At 46.6% G+C, this 16600-nt stretch overlaps 1 protein-coding gene across 1 annotated transcript; it reads right to left on the bottom strand.

Annotated features, from left to right (window-relative positions):
* Positions 1-2132: 2132 nt before the first annotated feature.
* TMEM269 (transmembrane protein 269) lies at positions 2133-16456 on the bottom strand. The gene is made up of 6 exons (XM_060004272.1): positions 16408-16456; positions 11620-11758; positions 7839-7936; positions 7001-7144; positions 6161-6361; positions 2133-3632 (listed from the first exon to the last, which is right to left on the bottom strand). The coding sequence occupies exons 2-6, from the start codon at positions 11709-11711 to the stop codon at positions 3496-3498; spliced, it is 672 nt and encodes a 223-aa protein (XP_059860255.1). The 5' UTR covers positions 11712-11758; positions 16408-16456; the 3' UTR covers positions 2133-3495.
* Between the last annotated feature and the right edge of the window lie 144 nt (positions 16457-16600).

Genomic DNA, 16600 nt, shown 5'->3' with positions numbered 1-16600 from the left:
GTTTTGTAGAATTCACCTGTGAAGCCATCTGGCCCTGGAATTTTGTTTTGGGGGAGGTTTTTGATTACTGTTTCAATCTCTGCACCAGTGATCGATCTATTCAGATTTTGTTTCTTCATGATTCACTCTTGGAAGACTATATGATTCTAAGAATTCATCCATTCTTTCTAGGTTGTCCAATTTGTTGATGTATAGCTTGATCATGATATTCTCTTCTGATCCTTTGTACTTCTGTGGTATCTGTTGTTATTTCTCCTCTTTCATTTCTGAGTTTATCATTACCTTCTCTCTTTTTTTCTTAGTGAGTCTAGCTAATGGTTTGTCAGTTTTGTTTATCTTTCAGAGAACCAGCTCTTAGTTTCATTGATCTTTTCTATTGTCTTTTCAGTCTCTTTCATTTATTTCTGCTCTGATCTTTAATATTTCCTTTCTTCAGCAGACTTTGGGCTTCATTTGTTCTTCTTTTTCTAGTTTCTTCAGGTGTAAGGTTAGAGTGTTTGATATTTTTCTTGTTTCTTGAGGTAGGCCTGTATTACTATAAACTTCCCTCTTAGTACCACTTTTGGTGCATCTCATAGGTGTTTTTTTTTTTTTTTTTTGCTGTACGCGGGCGTCTCACTGTTGTGGCCTCTCCCATTGCGGAGCACAGGCTCCGGACGCACAGGCTCAGCAGCCATGGCTCACGGGCCCAGCCGCTCTGTGGCATGTGGGATCTTCCCGGACCGGGGCACGAACCCGTGTCCCCTGCATCGGCAGGCGGACTCTCAACCACTGCGCCACCAGGGGAGCCCCCATCTCATAGGTTTTGGCATGTCAAAATTTCACTTTCATTTGTCTTCAGATAATTTTTATTTTTCCTTTGATTTCTTTGTTGACCCAATAGTTGTTCAGTAGCATGTTGTTCAGTCTCCACATATTTGTGATTTTTTTTCCCACCTTTCTTCTTGTAGTTGATTTCTGGTTTCATACCATTGTTATCAGAAAAGATGCTTGAGAAGTATGTTTTCTAAGTCTTGGCCTTCCCACTTGTTCCTAAGATCTGTTATATGTTAGAATATTTTATTTTATTTATTTAGTTAATTTTATAACAATTTCTATTTTAGTTCTATTTTTTATTTTGATTCCTGACTAAGGACGTAAAGACATTGAATGGTTAGCATTAGCATCCTGAGACCCCAGAGCCAGAGTAGAAGTGTAGCCTTACTTTCATATAGGTAGAAGGAAGCACACGTCCCTCTGTTAAGTCAAGAGGCTCTTAGCTGACCTATAACTATCCTCATATTGCTAACCTAAACATTTTTTTGAGGCAATGTAGTATGATTATTATTGTTATAAACAAAGTACAATTTATACAATCAAGTGTGTATTTTCCCGTTCAAAGCAGTCCTCTTGGAAGTCTACATATTTATTTTAGCTCTGCTGCTATGGCTCAAAATGGACATGGAAATCCTCTTTCAGAATTGCATCTTTTTCCTTTGAATGTAGTTCAAGTTTTAGACATAGCCAAAAATCATTTGAGGCCAAATCTGATAGCTAATGTGGTTTTGGTTTAAGAAGAGGACATCACGGGCTTCCCTGGTGGCGCAGTGGTTGAGAGTCTGCCTGCCGATGCAGGGGACACGGGTTCATGCCCCCGTCCGGGAAGATCCCACATGCCGCGGAGCGGCTGGGCCCGTGAGCCATGGCCGCTGAGCCTGCGTGTCCGGAGCCGTGCTCCACAACGGGAGAGGCCACAACAGTGAGACGCCCGCGTACCGCAAAAAAAAAAAAAAAAAAAAAAAAAAGAGGACATCATTGGCTAATATTGAATATTAGGTTTTTGGACTAAATTTGGTTGGTTCAGAGTAAAATAAGTATTTTTTGAGTACCTACTATGTCCAGGCACTGTGCTAGGTGCTGGCCTCTAAGAGCTTATGTGAAGACATTTCTCGACCTGGAGTTCCTAAAATATTTTGATGAAGGATAGCATCAGTGAAATGAGGGTTCAGCATTGAAGGACATCACACTAAAATGTCTGAGCCCATGTATATTTGTAAGAGTCTTACTACATTATAGTAACCTTGTATATAACTCACTAGAATGCACAACCAAATCAATTCATCAACAAAGTAAATGTTTTTGAGTGTGGGGCACTGTGGCAGGCAGCAGAAATATGAAGATGTAAACTCAAGGAGCTTAAAGTCTAGTGGGAAACAGACATATTCATCTAACCATGAAAAAAATACAAATGGTGTAACAGAGATACAAACAGAAAGCCGTGGAGAAGAGGAGGGTGCTGTCTGTTCCTTTAGAGTCAAATAGCAATGTGGACTTCATTGGACTTTTATTTTTCATTTAATTTTAGATTTAATGCATATTTGCCATACACTTTGTTCTGCAAACTTCAAGAAGTTAGATCCGGGCTTCCCTGGTGGCGCAGTGGTTGAGAGTCCGCCTGCCAACGCAGGGGACACGGGTTCGTGCCCTGGTCCGGGAAGATCCCACATGCCACACAGCGGCTGGGCCTGTGAGCCATGGCCGCTGAGCCTGCGCATCCGGAGCCTGTGCTCCGCAACGGGAGAGGCCACAACAGTGAGAGGCCCGCATAGCGCCAAAAAAAAAAAAAAAAAAAAAAAAAAAAAGAAAAGCAAAAGAAGTCAGACCCGATGTAAAGGTGCTCTGGTGCCCTAGTTGAGGAAGGGGCGGAACTAAGCCAATAATCTGGTTCACCATCTGGAGATGGAAAGTCCAGAGGCAGTGCCGGGGGCATGGCTTTCAGTGGGCCTGAGTTCTTTGTGAGGTGCCGCTTTAGGGCTGCATACAATTTTATTTCTATTCAATTTGGATTTTAGAATATGAAGTGCCCTTTGAATATCTAGAGTTTAGTATTTTAGAGCTTAGGAAAAGAACACATACTGAGATCCTGGAGACCAGACGATGGCCTCAGGATGCCAATGTGTCTAATCTCTAAACAAAGCAAAAGGCAGAAGCTTTGATTGTGGAAATATGGAATTTTAAGTTACAAAATCCTACACACAAATTGGGCAATGTGATTGGCTGCTATCAGCTCCGCGCTACAGAGCCAGAGTCTGTAAATTTAAGAAACGCGTTAGTAAGCCCCACCTCACCACTGGAGTAATTACATTCAGGCAGGACCAAGGTGGAGGCTAGACCAACTCTGAAAGGTTTCACTCATTTCCAAGGGACTAGCCTGAGTGCACAAGTTCACCCAGCTGGTAACAGGGATGGAACTCAAGCCCAGCCCAAATTTATCTTGGAAAAAATTCTGTTCTGTATGACATAAACAACTCGTCCCCAAGAGATTCAGAACCCTGAATAAAGAGGAAGAAGTATATAGGCCGCTGGCCCTACTGTGGGTTGCTGTGGTTCAAGGCAACATGTATCTAGCACATACACAACATAGGGACAAGGAAACATTTAGTAAGGGTAAGGCGAGGCTTGGCCCAACATGCTGGCAGAAACCCCACAGAGGCCAGCGGGAGTGCGTAAGGCTGTTTAGTGTCTTCGGTGCTGCTGCTTAAGATGTGCTGCCTTGTGCCACAGAGCATCTGGAAAGAAGATGTAGGAGAGTGACCACATCAGGCAGTAAAAAGCAGTTAGTGACAATGGAGACAAAAACACCATGATGACACCTGGAAGAGAAAAGGCAAACACTCAATTTTTATGAAGCTGTCTTATGTGTATTTTCCACCCTGTACTTCCCATTCCCATCTTTCCAGCCTTCAGTTTTTTGGTTTTTTTTTGCTGTACGCAGCCCTCTCACTGTTGTGGCCTCTCCCGTTGCGGAGCACAGGCTCCGGACTCGCAGGCTCAGCCGCCACGGCTCCCGGGCCCAGCCGCTCCGCGGCATGTGGGATCTTCCCGGACCGGGGCACGAACTCGTGTCCCCTGCATCGGCAGGCAGACTCTCAACCACTGCGCCACCAGGGAAGCCTTGGCCTTCAGTTTTTACTCACAGAGCCTAAGACACTAAAACCAATGACACGTGATCCCTGCCTTTGCAGAGTTTGTCCCTGTGTAACTAGACAATTACAATCTAATGCAATCTCAGGCTCCATTTTGTCAAATTCAGATCAGAAGTCAGTCTTAGCCAAGAATAAATCTGAGTTGCCCAGATCTCTTGTTAGAAAAAAAAAACAAAGAAAAAAAAATATTCCTAATTGTTTCAAGTTTAACATGAGATAAGGGTCAATAAAATATTTTATGCATGCAGAAAAGAATTAACATAGCAGGCCTGAGACTGCTATCCTTAGAAAGGCCTGCTTGCAAGGTGGGCCTGGAAAGTTGAATAGTGAACAGTTCCCTACACTGACACTTATAATATTCTGACTGCCTAGGACAGTTGGTTATTACCCCCCAGAATACAGATTTGTTGGTTGTCCTGCCTCCTCTGGAATGGAAATGCATGAGTGATCCTGTAATGGATACCGCTGTGATGTAGTAGAATGAACATGGGATTTGAAGTCCCAAGACATGGATTTAGAAAAGTCCATACTTTGCCACTTATCAGCAGTGTGACCTTGGGCAAGTCACCTAACTTTTAAAAGCCTGTTTATTACCTTAAGAGAGGAATAATAATGCCTCTCACCCTCTGTCATAATGAGATCGACTGGGTAATGTGTGAAGGAAATTTATGGAAGTACTACAAACGTGAGATATTATTCTTCCCCTTTAACTTTGTTGCAGAAGTCTGGAGAACAAGTAACAATGTGAGATTTAATAGCAGAAGCTAGCCCCACACAGGGCCAGTTTAGATGACAGGTGAGTTTAGCTTTGCATGCTTCAAAGTTGACCAAACCAACTTTGTCCCTGTGTTACCATATCAAACTCAATTACAAATGTCAACCAAAATCCCTACCAACCTGACTGTGGTAATACTTTGATGGAGATGCAATTCACATGAATTAACTATGTCACTTTGACATTTATGCCAAATCTCTTCATCTCCACTGCAACCATCACCTCTCATCTGACAAAAAGCTGGTTTTCCTACTTCTATTCTTAGTCTCCTACAATCTATTCTCTTCATTACAGTCCAAGTGATCGTTTAAAACTGTGGCTCAGAAATCCCTTCAAAGGCTTGTCATTTGCCTACAGGATCCAATCCCCAATCCTGCCCAGTCTGCTCACTTCGCCGGCCTCAGTCTGTCACAAGCCCTCTCTCAGCAAGTCCAGCCACACTGGTGCACTAATGCATCCGGCTGTTCTTGCCTCAGAGCATTCAAAAATTGTTTCCTTTTCTGAACCATCCTTCCCACCACTGGGCCAATCATCTTGCAGTTTTCATGTATTTTAAATTTTTTTCCAGTTTTATTGAGATATCATTGACATATAGCATTGTTATTAGTCCAAAGTGTAACAACAACGGTTTGATACTCGTATATATTGCAACATGATAACCATAATAAATTTACTTAATATCTGTCACCTCACATAGTTACACATTATTTCCCTGTGATGAGAACTTTTAAGATCTACTCTCTTAGCAACTTTCAAAAAGCCAATACAGTACTGTTAACTGTAGCCACCATGCTGTACATTACATGCCCAGAACTTGTCTTGTAACTGGAGTTTTTACCTTTTGACCACTTTAACCCAGATTTCGTTTAAATGTCACTTCCTTAAGGATCCTTTCCCATCCTTAAGGCATTCCAGTCTAAATTAGGTCACCCTCTGATGCCCTCTGAGAGCACCCTATAGTTTCACAGCACATCAAAACTATATATTTTTAGTTATTTCTGCCATGATTTGTTTGGTGTCTGTCTCCCCTATCGGACTGTAAATCCTGAGGCAGGAAGTATTTGTCTGGTTTACCGATTTGATTCCTAGCACCTCACATATGGTCAGTGTTCCCTAAATTTCTATTGAACTTAGTGACATCCAACAAATATTTATTGAGCACCTACTATGTGATTGGCACAATCCTAGGTACTAGGACTTATAGCACAAATAAAAAAGAATCTTCTATGGGGGGGTGGGCAGGTTTAGTGTGTATAGACAACAAACAAGTAAATACACATCAGGTGATGATAAATTCTATGGAGAAAAGTAAAGCAGGGTGAAACAGAGGGGGAATGTGGGGACGAGGTACAGGGTAGCAATGAGCAGCAGTGACAATAAATGATCACTAGTGACATTTAAGAGCAGTATTTTCACTCACCTCCCAGATAGACCATTTTTTTCCAGTTCTCAGACTCCAGGATTTCGTCATGTGGGTAGTAGCTCTCGTCCATCATGAATAGAATCATGAATGTGGCCATGCAAGAGAGAATGAATGTGTTGCCTTTGGTCAGGAGGGAGGTGGAGGCCAAAACACAGGAAGCATAGGGGCAGGGTAGACCCTTGTATGTGAAGGGAACGCCTGCAGGGAAAGAAAAGATGGGGTTTGCTTCACTGCTCTAAAGCACGCACCAGAGGAAGCCCTTCTCTCTTTGGGTCTTCCCTGCCCCACATTCCAAATCCCCTAATCCCAGGGCAGTGGCCAGCCAGAAAGCACTTAGTTATTTAGAGATGATGTGTGGGTTTTGCACTAGATCCTCAAAGTAGAGCAGGCAGCTAGGACCAGGCCTATGCCTTGGCCCCTAGGAAGCCTCTGTAGAGGGGTCCTTTGAGATCTTTCTGTCTGCATCTGCAATCCCTTGCGTTGTGAACTTAGGCAAGGTAATTACCCTCACCAGAGTTCAGTTTCTCCATCTGTTATGGGAAACTGGAGTATGACCTCTAGTTCTAGAGTCTGTGAATTCATATGCTCCATCCAAAGGTCACACTACAAGAAAAAGGCACAGCTGGTTCAAGAACCAAGGGTTCCCGCCCCCTAGAACAGGTCTCTGCCAATGCAGCCTTCAGTCTCCATTGGGCCCAGAGCAGGGGAGAAGGAAGGAAGGGGGTCTCCGTAAAATGAAGGAAAGGAGTCAATTACTGCACCTCACGCTTCCGGCATCCAACAGCTTCTCCCCTCCATGGTTCCCTACCCTCAGCCATAAGGCTGGCTTCCACTCACCAGCTGAATAGAAACAGAGGCGGACTGAAATAGCCAACACATAGATGATGGCCAGGAAGCCATTCAGAGGCCCATCCATGCCTAGAAGCAGGGCTGAGGCCAGGCCAAAGGTGGTGAAGACAGCAAAGTCATTCAGCTTGGCTCCTGTTCCAGAAGGCCAAGGTTAGAAGAACTTACACTCATATGTCTTATACTTTAGTCCCTTCTAGTGGGGGAGCTGGAGTGAGGACAAGCGGGATCCTGTTTGTCAGGTCCCTGAGGGGCCAGAGGGCAACAGCTGCTCCCCAGGGGGGCCTGTTGATCAAAGACTAGGATCTCCTTCTGGCTCTGCCTCAAACTGACCACATGGCCTTAGACAAGTCTTTCCCTGTCGAGGTCTTAGTTTTCCCATCCTTTAACACGCAAGGGTTGGACCACAATTGGGAACATATCGATAAGCTGTGGAACCCTTTTTTTTCAAGCAAAATCTTGCATGGAAATATTTTGTCATATTTTAAACCAGCAGTTCTGCTTGGGGTAATTTTTCATTTCCCCACTCCCCCGTGACCACAACCACCACTCCCACTCCCAGATCCGCCCTGAAGAGAGAGACGGGGCAGATAAGCCCACTGAAGGCCAGGACAAAGACAGCCAGCGATCAATAAGCGAACCAGCAGAGGAGCTAGATCTAGACTGTGGGGCTCACAAACTCCTGTTCAAGGGCTGCTTCTGCTACACTCAGAGGGATGTGAACAGGAGTGGTGACTCAAGGAAGCCTGCTGTATTTCAGAGGATGGAGAAGCTGACCTGAATGGGTGCTCCTGGGGTCAGGGATTATGAGTCTGAGGCCTGGACTCACCTGATGTGGAGCAGATGTTGAGGTGTCTCGTCATTGCCCCGATAGCCATGTCTAATAGAAAGCTGACCAGAAGCATCCAGGAGGCACAGGGGGACTTCCTAAAATGCAGGCCAGCAGGCCCCAAAGGGCGGCTCTTTCATAGTCTCCACTGGACTCCACCCCCCTCCCGCTATATGCTTCCTACGCTAGCATACATACACACACCCCTACGTGTTCCCCACACTCACATCCTTTCTGATATGTGCTGCTTTACACACACACACACACACACACACACACACACACACACACACCCTCACACATATCTACATCCCTTCCATACTCATTCTAAACCCACAGTCTTAAAGGGGTGCCCTCAACCCCCTCGCCAATCACCAAGGTCCCTTTCAGTTCTAAATTCCAGGCACATTCAGTGGCAAGGGGGGTCCTAGGCCTTAGTCCAGCCTCTACAACCATCTCAGATAAACCACTCCTCCTTCCTAGGTCTCTGTTCCTCCATCTATAAAATGAAGGGTTTGTACCAAATGATTTATTTAATAAGTATAGGCCTATTTAGATTATCTGTTTCTCCTAGGGTGAGTTTTGGTAGCTTGTATCTTCTAAGGAGTTGGTCTGTTTCATCTAGGCTATGAAGTTTGTGGACATAGAGCTGTTCACAATATTCCTTTCCTATGCTTTTAATGTCCGTGTAATGATTCCTCCACTTTCATTTCCGACACTGGTAATTTGTGTCTTGTCTTTTTTTTTTGGTTAGCCTGGCTAGAGGTTTATTGATTTTATTGATCTTTTCAAAGAACCAGGTTTTGGTTTCATTGATTTTTTTTAATGGATTTCTTGTTTTCGATTTCATTGATTTCTGCTCTAATTTTTATTATTTCTTTCCTTCTGCTTACTGTGGATTTAATTTGCTCTTCTGTTTCTAGTTTCCTAAGGTGGAAGCTTACATAATTGATTTTAGATCTTCCTTCTTTTCCATTTTTTCTAAGACTTTATTTTTTTAGGGAAGTTTTAGGTTTACAACAAAATTGAGAGGAATACAGAGATTCCCATATACCCCTTAGCCCCACATATGCATAGCCTCTCCCATTATCAACATCACTCACCAGAATGGTGCATTCTGGCCTTGGTACATACCAAGGATGAACCTACACTGACACACTGTAGTCACTCAAAGTCCATAGTTTACCTTAGGGCTCACTCTTGGTGTTATACGTTCTATGGTTTTGGATAAAAGTATAATGATATATATATATCCATCATTATAATATCATATAGAGCATTTTCATTGCCCTAACAATCCTCTGTGCTCTACCTATTTATGTCTTCCTAAACCCCTCTGGAAACTACTGATCTTTTTATTGTCTCCATATTTTTGGACACATATTATCTTTTCCAGAATGTCATATAGTTGGAGTCATATAACATGTAGCCTTTTGGGATTGGCTTCTTTCACTTAATAATATGCATTTAATGTTCCTCCATGTCTTCTTAGGGCTTGATAGCTCATTTCTTTTTAACACTGAATGATATTCCATTGTCTGGATGTACCACAATTTATCCATTCATCTACTGAAGGACATCTTTGTTGCTTCCAAGATTTGGCTATTATGAATAAAACATCATAAACATCCAAGTACAGGTTTTGAACGTAGTTTTCAATTCATTTGGATAAATACCAAGGAGTGTGATTGCTGGATTATATGGTAAGAGTATGTTTAGTTTTGTAGGAAACCACCAAACTGTCTTCCAAAGTAGCTGTACCATTTTGCATTCCCACCAGCAATGAATGAGGGTTCTTGTTGCTCCACATCCTCAGCAACATTTGTTGCTATCAGTGTTCTGGATTCTGGTCCTTCTAACAGGTGTATGGTGGTATCTCATTGCCATTTAATTTGCATTTCCCTGATGATATATGATGTGGAGTATCTCTTCATATGTTTAAATGCCATCTGGATATCTTCTTTGGTGAGATGTCTGTTAAGGTCTTTGGCCCTTTTTTAATTGGGTTGTTTTCTTATTGATGAGCGTAAAGCTTTGTATATTTTGGACTGTAGTTCTTTATTGGATGTATTTTTGCAAATATTTTCTCCCAGTGTGTGGCTTGTCTTCTAGTTCTCTTGATGTGGTCTTTTACAGAGCAGATTTCTTTTCTAATATATGCATTCAATGCTATAAATTTCCCTCTAAGTACTGCATTTACTGCATCTCACAAATTATGATAAGTTGTATTTTCACGTTCTTTTAGTTCAAAATATTTTTTTAAAATTTCTCTTGAGACTCCTTTTTTATCTATGTATTATTTAGAAGTGAGTTGTTTAACCTCCATTTATTTCGGAATTTTCTAGTTATTTTTCTGTTATTAATTTCTAGTTTAACTCCATATGGCCTCAGAGCATACTTTGTATGATTTCTATTTTTTTTAATTTGTTAAGGTATGTCTTACAGACCAGAATGTGGTCTATCTTGGTGATCGTGAGAAGAATGTGTATTCTGCTACTGTTGGATGAAGTATGCTATAAATATCAATTAGATCCAGTGGATTGATGGTGCTGTTCAATTCAACTATATCCTTACTGATTTTCTGCCTGCTGGATCTATCAATTACTGATAAAGGGGTATAGAAATATCCAACTATGATAATACAGTCATCAGTTTCTGCTTGTAGTTATATCAGTTTTTGTCTCATGTATTTTGATGCTCTGAATGACTTCTAAGATACCTTTCAGACCCTACATTCAAGGATTCTATGTTTCTTTCCAGCACATGCTCCCAGACTCCTGAAATCAGCTACCACAATCTCAGACCAAACTGCCCTAGGAGGCCATACGCAAGTTGACACCCTGACTGCAATGCTTGGGTGGCCCAGCAGAAGCAAACAGAGAGCCTGACCCCAGACCTCAGCTGTCCCCAAACAACCTTAGTATTTCCTTTGTTTAGACCCATACCTATGTGTCTAAAGGGAATTGGGCCCACTATTATGGCATAAAAACTACACTCCTAGAAGATTAGGTTGAACTAAGAAGACAGCGATTTTCTGCTGCAGGTATGCCCCACTTTATGAGACCCCAAAAACCCAGACTTAGAGAATCATATAATTTTCAAACTGGAAGGGAACTTAAACATAATCAGGTAAAATCCTCTTATTTTATGGTTGAGAAACAGATCCAGAGAAGTCACTTGGTCATGGTTATAAAGAATCAAACAGATTAGGAGTATGTTATTTGCATTATAAAGGACTTATCTTTAAAGAGCTGATTTCCCAAAGCCATTGAAATATGATTCAATTTATAGAAACATAATTTGCCTACAGCTTTTTTGGGGGGGCCATATACATGTCTCAGAGTTTCCAGAACAGTGCTAATTTCAAATATTCTGCCGGATCATATGCTCTAATTTAAGAATCAAAAAAATTTAATGGTCGCCTGCCTACCCAAGGATTGTGCAAAGGCTACCAGAACAGAAATCTCAAAATCTCTTGATTTTCTCATAAAACCATTCTAGATTGACATAGCTGGAAGGAACTATAGAGATCATAGTGTGAGCTGCTTGTTTTAAAGATGGAGAAACTGAGGCTCAGGATATGACCTAGCTAAGGTCACATATCAGGCTGGTGGTAGAACTGAGGCCAGGATCTTGACCCCTTGACTTCCAACCTACTGCACTCTCTCCTGCCCCCAGTTGCTCTGTACGCCTCAGAGCTTGGCTCTCTAGACTCCTCACTCCTTCCCTCATGCCATTGGCTCCAGCTCTTGGCTAAGAGCTTGCTGGGCCCCAGACCTACTTGCAGAAACTGCAGAAGATGGATAAGAGCCCCAGGATCATGTTGGCCACGGACAAGGCACTGGCAACATCCTTCCAGGAAAATTCATTCATCTGGGCGTGGCTCTGCTCTTTGGTCAGGAAGAAACTGGTGTGCTGACCTGGGGCCCAGGGGAGAGGGACAAGGGGTTGTCAAGGTCAAAGAGTCCCAAAAGAGGTTCCCAGGGACCCAGTAGCTCCTGTTCCCCTAGACGTCATCCCAGAGCTGCGCCCTCCCAACATGGTTTCATATTGGTAGATGGAGGAGACCCAGGAGGTAAGACAAAGGTGCTGAAGATGAGCGCCTGGGGAAGTTCAATAGCAAAGTGAGTGAACCAGCACGACCATAGCTTCCACCCCTCTATGACTACACCCCTTGCCCTACAGCACAGACCTCCCTCTAGCCCATATGCTGACCCTCCTGGCACTCCCATGGCCCAGGGTCCAAGGGGTATGCGCCCTTCCCCCATCTGAGAGATGAGCCCTTGTCATAGAGACCTTTATCATAAATGAGCCCTCCTTTTTTTTTTTTAATTATAAAGCTACTTTTCATACTTTGGAGTGAGCCCCACAGGAACAAAAACACTGGGAAGGGGTAACCCCCTCACCCCCAGGAGTGGCCCAGGGGGAGAGAGGCCACCTGAAGGGAAGGAAGCACAAAGGGCCCGCTGCAGACTCAGGCTCCTTTGTCCTGGAGGCCATGCTCACTCCCTCAGAAAGACAGGGCTGTGGCTGAGGTGCCCCAAGTGTTAACAGGGGAAGAGATGAGCAACAGAAAATGAATATGGACAGCGCTAAATAATTCACATGGCACTCCCACCACGTTCTCTCTTCTGATCCTGACAACCTTAGGAGATGGTGCTATAATTCTCCCCGTTTCATGAATGAGGGAACTGAGGTCCTGAGAAATGGAGGTATTTGCTCAAAGTCACACATTAGGTGAGGAGAATCAATCCCTCCTGTTTTATTTATTTATTTATTTATTTTCGGTACGCGGGCCTCTCACTGTTGTGGCCTCTCCTGTTGTGGAGCACAAGCTCCGGACGCGCAGGCTCAGCGGCCATGGCTCACGGGCCCAGCTGCTCCGCGGCATGTGGGATCTTCCTGGACCGGGGCACGAACCCGCGTCCCATGCATCGGCAGGAGGACTCTCAACCACTGCGCCACCATGGAAGCCCAATCCCTCCTGTTTGATTCTAAATCTGGTGCTTCTTAAAGGGGGCATAATCTCAGCAGCAGGAGGTTTGTGGGGTAGGAGGTTTGTGCGGGCAATGAGGGAGCTCGGATGGCCAGTCTGGCTGGGCAGCTACGGCCTCCCCGTGCAGAAGTAGGCCCTGCCCAGGCCTCCTCCCTTCCCTCAGCCTCTCTCAGCAGCAGGGAATCAGCTGGCCCTGGCCATTTTCACAGTCTCTCTGTGTCCGTTTTCGCTCTAAGACCAAACATGTGCACTCCTTACACATACACTGTCTGTGAAACTTTCTTTTGGAGAAAGAGCCCCAGCGTTCTCTGAAACAGGGAGGCCCCACTGGTTGTAAACACACTACCCACAAATAGCAATCCTGCATGTGAGTAAAATGTACAAGTTCCAAGGTGTTTTCTCATTTAATCCCCACTCATTTTCGAGGTGAGGAAGCTGAGACTCTGCCTCCATACAGCCCCTCTGTACAGCCCCAGGCCCTTCTGGTCTGGGCAAGAGCTAAGACATATCATGGTCCTTTCCCATAAATACTGCCACCAGTATGTCAGAGGCTGAGAGGGGGCCGGACTTGGAATTTGGGGCTGGGAGTTTATCAGGCAGCACGGTGGAGCTAACTGCTCCCATAGGCCAGCTTCATTCACCAAGGGTATCAGTAGCTACAATGCCAAAGCCACTGGGACTCCTGAGACCTTGTCATGCCAGGTCCCCTCAAAACCTAAGACAGGGAAGCAATGCTAGTCCGAGAAATCTGGGATGGGAAGGGGGCAAAGGATTGGATGCCTGTTCCCTCCCTATCAACCCTTCCCTCCTGGTCTGTCTTGAGTCTCAGGGCTGACCCGAGCAAGACCAAGCACCTCTGTTCCAGCCTAGTCTGCACCTGGAAGAGCAGCATCCCAGCATCTCAGAGGCAGTCAGCAGATACCTGGGGTGTGTCCACCAAGTACGAGACACACCTCATCTATACTACTACATGGTTTGGCTTTTTGGTTTTTTTTCTTTTGTGGTACGTGGGCCTCTCACTGTTGTGGCCTCTCCCATTGCGGAGCACAGGCTCCGGACGCGCAGGCTCAGCGGCCATGGCTCACGCGCCCAGCCGCTCCGCGGCATGTGGGATCTTCCTGGACCGGGGCACGAACCCGCATCCCCTGCATCCGCAGGCGGACTCTCAACCACTGAGCCACCAGTGAAGTCCCTGGTTTTTTTTTAATTAATGTGCAATTAATTGTCTACTATAGTATCTCTTTCATTCACAAAGCACTTTCACCTCTGTGGTTTCCAATGGCCCTGTGAGGTCTGCCAGGTAAGGCAAAGAAGACTCAGAGAGGGGAAGAACCTTGTTCAAGGTCACACTGGAAGTGGCAGAACAAGACCTCCAACTTCACCGTAAGTGTTCTTTCCTGTGTACTCTGCTGTCTACCAACCAACAGGACTGATCGTAGTATTCGTTGTAAGCTCGGACTGAGCAAGGTGCTGGGGAAAGCCCTTGGTCCCTGCCTGGACCATGGAATTTACAGTCTGTTCAGGAAAACAAGACTCATGCATGCCTGTGGAGACTTACAGACAGTTCATGGTGGTAACTCATCTTAACAATGGGGAAACTGAGGTTTCAGAACAGTTAAGCAACTTGTTCCAGCAAATGGTGGAGCTGGGATTGGAACTGGGCCTCCTCTTTCCCAATTAAAAGCCGTTTGCAGCACAGGCCCCAGGTATGGAAGGATGTGGAGCTGAGAGTAAGAGCTGTTGAAATTTAGAGAAAAAAGGAAAAATCCATTCATTCAGCACTTGGTCTTGGGACAGAGAAGATTAAGACCTGGTCTCATCTCTCAAAAAGCTCAGTCTGGCAGAGGCATTCAACCCTGCACAAAAGAGGAGGTGACAAGGCTGCTGAGGGAGCACAGAAGAGGGGCCCCGCCTGTCAGGGGGCTCAGAGGAGGCGTCTCAGAGGAGGGGGTCAGAGCTGAGGCCTTGCCCAGCAGTGGCCTGCAAGACTAGCTCACGTCACTCCCCGGCTCCTCGGAAGCCATCAGTGGCTCCCCAACACCCTCAGGATGGAGTCCAGCTCCTTCGTGTGGTATGCAAGCCCTTCGTGACGAAGCCCTGCTCGACTCTCAGCCTTCTCTCTCCATTGCCCCTTGACCCCTTCTCTGCCCCGCCCTGGTCTTGGGTTGGGTGGTGGGCCTCTTTGGGAAGCCTGACACCCCCTCAAGTCTTGAGCTGCTCCTCCTCTGCACTGCCACATCTGCTTGTGCTCGCCGCGTGACACTTGGCACTCTGTATTGGCACCGCCTATGTGGTCTTCCTTCTGTACTACAGGGGAAGGAACTTGAGTGCCGACCGAGGTCCCCTGTGCCCGGCATGAGGCCTGACAACAGAAGTTGTTCAATGATTGTTAAATTAATAGAGCACTCTGGTGCTTGCCCGCGATCCTCTCCCTGCACGGAATCACTCAAAGCCTGTCTAGTCTGTCCTGTGAGAAGCCTTCTCAAGTGAGCAATCCAGCCCCTCAGCACACCCAGCATCTACCCAACGTTTATGAGCTTTATTTGCCGATGCCTGCTGTGCGCCAGGCCTGTGTGTTCTGGGCACCCTCAGGAGGCTGGGAGTCTGGTAGGGGAGGCAGATGTGTGTAGGGACGGTGACGGCAGTGTGGCAACTCTGGTTGGACAAGGGGATGTCCGGTTGCTGAGGGTGTCCAGGGAAGACTAAGTCTGGGGTGGGGTCAGGGGAAGGCTTGGCCAATGTGATATTTACGGAGGGTCTCCGGGCATAAACAAAGGGGGGTGCTTCCTGGCAAAGGAAATTGCAAGGGCGCAAGCCCAATGAGGAGGCTGGGTCTCAGGGAGACAGGGCTGCCGGGAGGCAAAGCCGGCAGGGAGGCCACAGTTGTGATAGCTGCTGTGAACTTGCCTTGCCGCTGGGCGGGCAGTGATGTTTATTTGGTAAGGGGGTGTCTTGATCAGATGTGGGTTGGGGGTGGAGGGTGGTCTCGAGGGGAGAGGCTGAAGAAAAGGAAACCAGCCATGAGACTGGTGAGTGAGGAGAACGAGGTGAGCGAGCAGAAATGTCCGACGCTGGGGCTGCTAGCGGAAGAAGAGAGGAGAGTTGCGTGGGACCCGGCGATTTCTCAGGAGAGGCAAGGCGTGGCGAAGTCGGTGCCTTGCCTGGAAACCCGCGCAGCGTTGGAGCGAGAAGGCCCCGGGCGGCGCTCCCCCGCGGGCGGTGAGCCACGCGCACAGCCCCTCGAGTTAGAAACGCCCCGCCCCCCACTGGCCGCCCCCAATCCATCCCGCCACCCTAGAGGCCAACAGCCCGACAGGGAGCCGGCCGCCTCCCGACGCCGGTCTGTCCGAGCTGGAGACACCGGCGCTCCCCTCCTCGCCCCTCCCCTGCCGGCTGTGCCGCGTCGGTCCTGGACAACAGCGATGGCGACGACGCCCAGGCGAAAAGATGGAAGAGACGGAGCCAGACGGAGCCGGGGCTGGGCGCCCGCGCTTCGGAACAGCTTCTTCCCCCCAGGGCCGTGGTCGCCGACAGCACCCTGGGGGAGGCGCGTGCGACGCTGCGGCTGCTTACCTGGGGACCAGACATTCTTAGATGGGGTGGGGGCCCGCACTCCTTCCCCGCTTCCTGGGCGGTGGAGAGGGGCCAGCCCAGGAGAGGGAGAGCCGCGCCGTCCCAAGCCTCTCACCACCCACCCTCGGCTGTTAGCTCACAATCCCCGAGGGGCAGGGGAGGGGCCACGGGGCTTTAGTTGGCAGGAAGAGGG

The sequence above is a fragment of the Delphinus delphis genome, chromosome 1 (assembly GCF_949987515.2).
Source record: "Delphinus delphis chromosome 1, mDelDel1.2, whole genome shotgun sequence".
In the NCBI taxonomy this organism is placed as follows: Eukaryota; Metazoa; Chordata; class Mammalia; order Artiodactyla; family Delphinidae; genus Delphinus; species Delphinus delphis.
Note: the sequence above shows the minus strand (reverse complement) of the source record. Positions and strands in the feature narration are given on the sequence as shown.